The sequence below is a fragment of the Phoenix dactylifera genome, chromosome 3 (genome assembly GCF_051530095.1).
Source record: "Phoenix dactylifera cultivar Ajwa chromosome 3, Ajwa_hap1_PhDact_Kaust_v1.1, whole genome shotgun sequence".
NCBI lineage: Eukaryota > Viridiplantae > Streptophyta > Magnoliopsida > Arecales > Arecaceae > Phoenix > Phoenix dactylifera.
This window is the reverse complement of record NC_143192.1, coordinates 48,472,884-48,479,429: the sequence shown is the minus strand read 5'-3', so window position 1 is coordinate 48,479,429 and position 6,546 is coordinate 48,472,884. Positions and strand designations below refer to the sequence as shown.

Here is a 6,546-nt window from a genome sequence, read left to right as displayed (position 1 = left end):
TTATCAATAACTCTAACATATGATTTATTAATAATTTTATTTACATAAGAAAGCATATTTATTAAGAAAAATATTTTTTAATATATGTATAATTAATTTAAAAATTAACTTATCTAAATATATTTTAATATTTGAAATAGCCAATATGGACAACATTTATATAAGTGGGCCACAAGTAGCCAACAAATAAGCTGAGAAAAAATGTTATAACTTGAATTGTTTATTTAAGGGTATGATTTGAAATTCGACAATATTTTTGTACGAGGCTATCTCGAACCAAACATAGTAACTTTTTTTCCGATACTATTTTTCGGAATAACTATTTTACAACCTAATGTCGTAAAATTTATTTCTTCCTATAATTATTTTTTCAGATAAATGATTCCCAAAATCATCAAATTACCTCGCAGTGTGACATGCCCCAACCACCTAAAACATCAGATTTTGACTACTAAAATATTTTTTAAGCATTTATCTTTGAGATCCATTAATAAAAAAAATAGTTATCTAAAGAAGATTAAAAAAGTGATTGAAAAATATTGGACAATATGCTGATATCATACCAATTAATATTTCAAGATCACATCATACCACTATGTCTTATATCAATTCAAACTAAGACCTTAGCTGAAATGAAAATTATAATTAAAATGCAAAAAAGCCCATGCCATGTACCATACTACATGTATCCAAGCGTTTGTAACACTTCCTACTGCCTTCCCCTAATTGAACACCTTATTGTAAGTCTGCTTTTTGAGAGATTATACAAAATCAAGCGCAGGCTGCCAGTAATGCGGGTCATCTTGACCTTTATTAGCTATAAGTTCATAAACGACATGTGTCGATAAAGCAGATCCAAAACTTACATAAGATTATATAATATTAAACTCTCTTGTGTTAGCCAACTTCCTGTCTTAAAACTATCTTAAATTAGAGGCAGCGATCAGGTTAAGATCGGACCGGATATGAGTCAAAATCGGGCTTTTATCAGTCCAAGTCCAATTTATTTATTAAATAGGTAAAAAATTCAGAACCAAATTAAACCATTTGATTAATCATATGAATTGAAATGGTCCATCGAAGTCTACCCAGTGAACGGAACCAAATCCTTGAGCATATGTAGGTTGGATACTGGTCCATCTAATAACTAGACGACCATACCGGTCGATACAGCCGACACGTACCCGGCCACGAGGTTGAACAAGTGCAGGTTTTCGCCAACCGTCGCGTGTCATGAAGTCTCTATTCCCAGTAGGAAAGCCCCACGATTCATTCCAGGAAAAAGCTCAAACGGCTCTGTGTTTCCATTCCGCCTCCCCCAGCCCCAGCTGCATTCACCTCATTCTCTGTTTCTATCTATGTCTCCAAGCTCCAACCCCGTTCTTCCCCCCTTCCCTTCCTCCTTCCCCTTTGCCCTGCCTCAAATCCCGCATCATCGTCGATTCTATAAATCTCCCCGCTTCCGTTCTCCCATCGCGTTCTCTTTTACGTTGTTCTCCGATTCTTCTCTTTGGTGAAAAATCGCTCCTCTTTTTTTGTTCTCTTTTTTTTTGTATTCTTTAGTAGGAGCCATGAACGCCCTGGCCGCTACCTGCCGCAACTTTCGCCAGGCGTCCCGCCTCCTGGGGATCGATTCCAAGCTCGAGAAGAGCCTCGTGATCCCATTCCGCGAAGTCAAGGTGCTGATTTATTGTTCTTTCTGTTGTTTGTTTCTTCTCTTCTTTGGTTCTCGATGAACTCTGAGATGGGTTCTTGTTTTCTTGTGGGTGTGCAGGTGGAATGTACCATCCCTAGAGATGATGGTTCTCTGGCTTCCTTTGTTGGGTTTAGAGTTCAGCATGACAATGCACGGGGGCCGATGAAAGGAGGGATTCGATATCACCCCGAAGTGAGTTCTTTTTCTCTTTATCCACAATGGATATATGTTGGTTTATTGGATGTTCTTGATTCAGTAGATTCAAGATATTACTGTTGGGGTTTGACATTAGATTCTGTGAGATTATGTCGGCCTTGTCGTATTTATGCTTTAAATTGTATTGCGATTGTCGTATACTGATGGAGAAAATGGAAGGGCAATTTTAATTAATATATGTAATTTGAAGATGACTGCATGATATGATTTAGTTTGTCGTATCGTGATTGTCGTATACTGATGCAAAATTTTTTTGCATAGATTTAAAGATCTTGTTGCTTGCTCAAAGTGGTATTTTTTTTAATTATTTGATTTCTCTGTTATATCTTTGCTCCTTAGTTGTTCTTCCTATTCTTGGCAAATCTCAGTTCAATCCTGGAATAAGTCTGTGTCTTGTCAGCTTATAAAGACTCGATCCATGCCTATGCAGTCCCGTCCTGTTATTGTTTTAACAAGGAAAACATTCTTTTACGGATTTTGGAAAGTTAGCAATGAGAAAATATGTGTTTCAGCAATTTGAGAAACAAGTGGCCAGTTGGTACTCAATCATGTATCGGGATTATTTGACACCTAACCACTTCGAGCATTTCTGGAATTAAGAGGTTTTTCCAGTGAAGTTATGTGAATAAAAATGCCTTGCCTTTCATTTAGAGAAATGTTTCAGGCATTCATGAAGGAGAGCAGAAGGAAACACCATGTCATAAAATAATAACGAATTCAGCCAGGGAATGATGTCATTCGCCCTAGCTGTGAGTGGGTGTCACATGGAATGTAGGTGTCTGAGGCATTTCTCTTTCATTTATCAGCATTTTAATATTCAGATATCATGGAATGTCTTGGGTATAATTAGAGTACTTGAGTGACATCTCCAAGTAAGGACACCAGGAGTTATGAGTTCCACCTGTTCCCTCCTTCCATTATAAAGAACAGATTTTTCACTTAGTCTAGGCCTCGATATACTTGTGCTTGTCAGTTATAACTCCTGTTTTTGGTGATTGCATCAGACAACATATATTCTGAATGAAAAGCTATACCATTCCAAACTTGACAATATATTAAGTCGGCCCAACCATGAAAGTAGATATTTTATTTTTGGCTTTGTGAACAACAACTGTTTCAATTTTAGAGGTAATCAATAAAGAAATAAAATTAAGATGCCTTGAAATTAGAACAACAACAACTGTGGCATGCAATAGCTGACCCCAAATAACTGGGAAAAGGCTAGATGATTATGATTTTATATAGCATGCAATGAATTCCTTCAAACTTATAATTTGAGCAATATGATAAAAAAAATAAGGGCAGTTACTAGTTACTTTATTAGAGCAGTTTTATATGGATACCAAGCCTTGGTAACATTCATACTCATTGTTACCTGGATACTCCACAGATATGATTTCTTGATGTGTTGGATGCTTGGACACTTGAAGACGTTTCATACTTCACACACACTGATCAAGTCAAGGTTTTATTATCATTACATATCTATGTTTGATTTCTTTACAAAAAAGATGTCAAGTGTAAGATAGCATTTACCAGAGGTCCTATAATTTTTTTGGAAACTTGGAAGTTGGAACTATTGGTCCATCTAATTATCCATCATGCATGCGCATTTAGAAGAAACAGATGTGTCCCTCTGTCAGATTTCTTAAAGTTTAGTCAGATTCTTCTTGACACTTGGACACTTCACACTTCTGCCACATCTCCAAGTAACATTGTAATGACAGTTTCTGTGTGGTTTTCAATTCTGCAGTCCATTTGCAAATGTCACTCTTGGGCTACCTTACTACCTTGAATCCTCAAAAATGCTTGAGACTATCATGACTGCATAAGGGAATGGATTAGTATTTTGGAGATCTAATATGTTCTAAGGTGGATCAAAGCAAAAATTTCTAACTTGATCGCCTTGTTTTGGCATCAATGGAAGCTTTTTTTTTGGTGACACCTGGCAGCTGGACCATGACCTTGCTGTTCCATGGAATTGCTAGGATGTGTTGATTGTAAATCCATTATGATCCACGCTTTTGGATTCCCCTTCATTTATATCTACAATTGAAATGCACTAATTAGTTTAATTTTATTGTTGACGCTACCTGTGTGGACTTTAAATCATCATCTTTGTATTTACTTTTGAAAGGTTGACCCCAGTGAGGTGAATGCTCTGGCTCAGTTGATGACATGGAAAACTGCTGTGGCAGATCTACCATATGGTGGAGCAAAGGGAGGCATTGGTTGCTCTCCTGGCGACTTAAGTGACAGTGAGCTGGAACGCCTAACCCGTGTCTTCACTCAGAAAATTCATGATCTCATTGGAACTCACACTGATGTTCCGGCCCCTGACATGGGAACAAATTCACAGGTATTCCACCTTGTTCTTAATTTGATCATGGAACTAAATAATAAGTTTTCCTTGTACATCCATTATGAAAGTTTGCTTGTGCGTCCATTATGTCTGAATGTTTTTGACTATCCACCAGTCTTGTTAAACAGACTATGGCATGGATTTTAGATGAGTATTCTAAGTTCCATGGCCACTCACCAGCCATCGTTACTGGAAAGCCAATAGTAAGCATTTAAATCTAATTGATAGCAGATTCTGTCATATGACTAATTTTTAGTTTCTCAGGTTAAGCTGATCTTTCTTTCTTTTGGATAATTGAAGGATCTTGGTGGGTCGTTAGGCAGGGAGGCTGCTACAGGGCAAGGTGTTGTATTTTCTACCGAGGCTTTATTAGCTGAACATGGGAAGTCTATTTCAGGACTGAGTTTTGTTATCCAGGTAAATCTGGATTTATTTTTGTGTATCTTGCATTTATCTAATAATGGATCAATTTAAGGTTCTTTAATAACTTTAACTCATAAAATGATGGACAAGAACACCAGCCATGATATGATGATTTTATGCTTCATTCATCTTGACTTTACGGTTCCTGGCACTACTTATACAAGATACCTTCAACCTCATCTGCAACCCTTGCAATTACTCATGATCATGTGTTATCAGAAACACATGCCGGACACTTTAAACTACTGACTCCTTTATTAAATCTTCCAGGGTTTTGGAAATGTGGGCTCTTGGGCTGCACAAATTTTTCATGAAAAAGGTGGCAAGGTTATTGCAATTGGAGATGCAACTGGTGCAATAAAAAATCCAAATGGTATTGACATTCCTGCTCTCATGGCACACAAAAATGAAGGTGGTCTTCTGAAAGATTTCAAAGGTGCTGATGCTCTAGATTCAAAGGAGTTGCTTGTGCAAGAATGTGATGTTCTCGTCCCTTCTGCCTTAGGCGGAGTGCTCCACAGGTTCCAAACATTTATCCTCTACTTATAGCTGTTCGTCATCATACTGTCGCCTGTCCAAACTGTCCCCAATTCTTATCTAGCACTACACATGGAATTTAAAATATAATACTAAATGGTTGAATTTAAGAGTATCAAGTTATCTTCAATTCCCAGCTATGCTGGAATCCTTATTGTCCAGATCCTGTTGTTTATATTTGGTGACTTTGTAACTGGGTTTGCAATTTTTTTCTCGAATTTTCCTTCTGAAATGCACGTGATTCTGCTAAGGACATCATAGTTACTAGTTTTATCTCTGAGCAGCAATGATTCTGTGTTTGCTTCTTGATTTCAGTACGTATAACTTTGCTTGAACCAAAATTTATAGATATTTCTCTTGTTTTTGTTTACGTGGTGAAAGGCTGTTAATGGTAGTTCCTTATAGAGTTTAATGATGATCAGGGCAACTGACTGTCAAATTCAACTTTGCTGATGGTTCCATATTTTTTGAAGGGAAAATGCTGCGGATGTGAAGGCCAAGTACATAATAGAAGGTGCTAATCATCCCACTGATCCAGAAGCAGATGAGGTAGCATTCCATAAAGATTATTAGGAAAAATTATAGCTGCCGCAAATGTTCGGACTTCTTAGTTTTCAATATTTTTGGAGTGCAGATACTATCTAAAAAAGGAGTCGTCATACTGCCTGACATTTATGCAAATGCCGGCGGTGTGATTGTGAGTTATTTTGAGTGGGTTCAGGTACTTGGGAAAAGACGCTACTTTCTCTACTCAGTTTTGGTTATCCAATTTCTTGTAACATCATGATGTTCTCTCTTCCATTTTTTACCTATTTTTTCAGAACATCCAAGGATTCATGTGGGACGAGGATAAGGTGAAAATGGAACTTCAAAGGTACATGAGAGGTGCTTTCACGAATATCAAGGCAATGTGTAAGACTCATGACTGCAACCTCAGGATGGGGGCATTCACCTTGGGGGTGAACCGAGTTGCTCGTGCCACTCTCCTGAGGGGTTGGGAAGCATAGGGAATGCATTCAAGGACAGGGAAACAAAGGCTCTTTCTAGTCCGAGAAAAAAATTCATGTGGAGGAGAGTTATTTGACGGGCATTGTTCAACCAATAAAGTAGTCTCAAACTCTCCAAGCAAAACAGTAACTCTTGTGCTTTTGTTGTAAGTGAAGTATAAGTTTATGGGAACCAAAAGTTATTTGTTGCGGTCAATTTCATTTTTACTTTTGGTTGAAGGTATGTTAAACAGTCTTAGAGGCCATAAATGCAGATTGCTAGAATGATCTCATTTCAGGGTAATATCAGACGCGCCTATAATTAG

The 6,546-nt window shown here is 37.5% G+C and overlaps 1 protein-coding gene across 1 annotated transcript; it reads left to right on the top strand.

Annotated features, from left to right (window-relative positions):
• LOC103710782 (glutamate dehydrogenase 2, mitochondrial-like) lies at positions 1–6,546 on the top strand. Its single transcript, XM_008796667.6, has 9 exons — positions 1–1,679; positions 1,775–1,888; positions 4,050–4,271; positions 4,403–4,477; positions 4,575–4,691; positions 4,968–5,218; positions 5,708–5,783; positions 5,869–5,955; positions 6,056–6,546. The coding sequence occupies exons 1-9, from the start codon at positions 1,572–1,574 to the stop codon at positions 6,239–6,241; spliced, it is 1,236 nt and encodes a 411-aa protein (XP_008794889.1). The 5' UTR covers positions 1–1,571; the 3' UTR covers positions 6,242–6,546.

What these genes read in the sequence shown, in the direction of transcription:
- LOC103710782 (XM_008796667.6), top strand. Translation starts at nt 1,572, where the DNA reads ATGAACGCCCTGGCCGCTACCTGCCGCAACTTTCGCCAGGCGTCCCGC. An exon ending in TCCCATTCCGCGAAGTCAAG is followed by an intron (nt 1,680 to 1,774) that starts GTGCTGATTTAT and finishes GTGGGTGTGCAG; the next exon opens with GTGGAATGTACCATCCCTAG. An exon ending in GACTGAGTTTTGTTATCCAG is followed by an intron (nt 4,692 to 4,967) that starts GTAAATCTGGAT and finishes TAAATCTTCCAG; the next exon opens with GGTTTTGGAAATGTGGGCTC.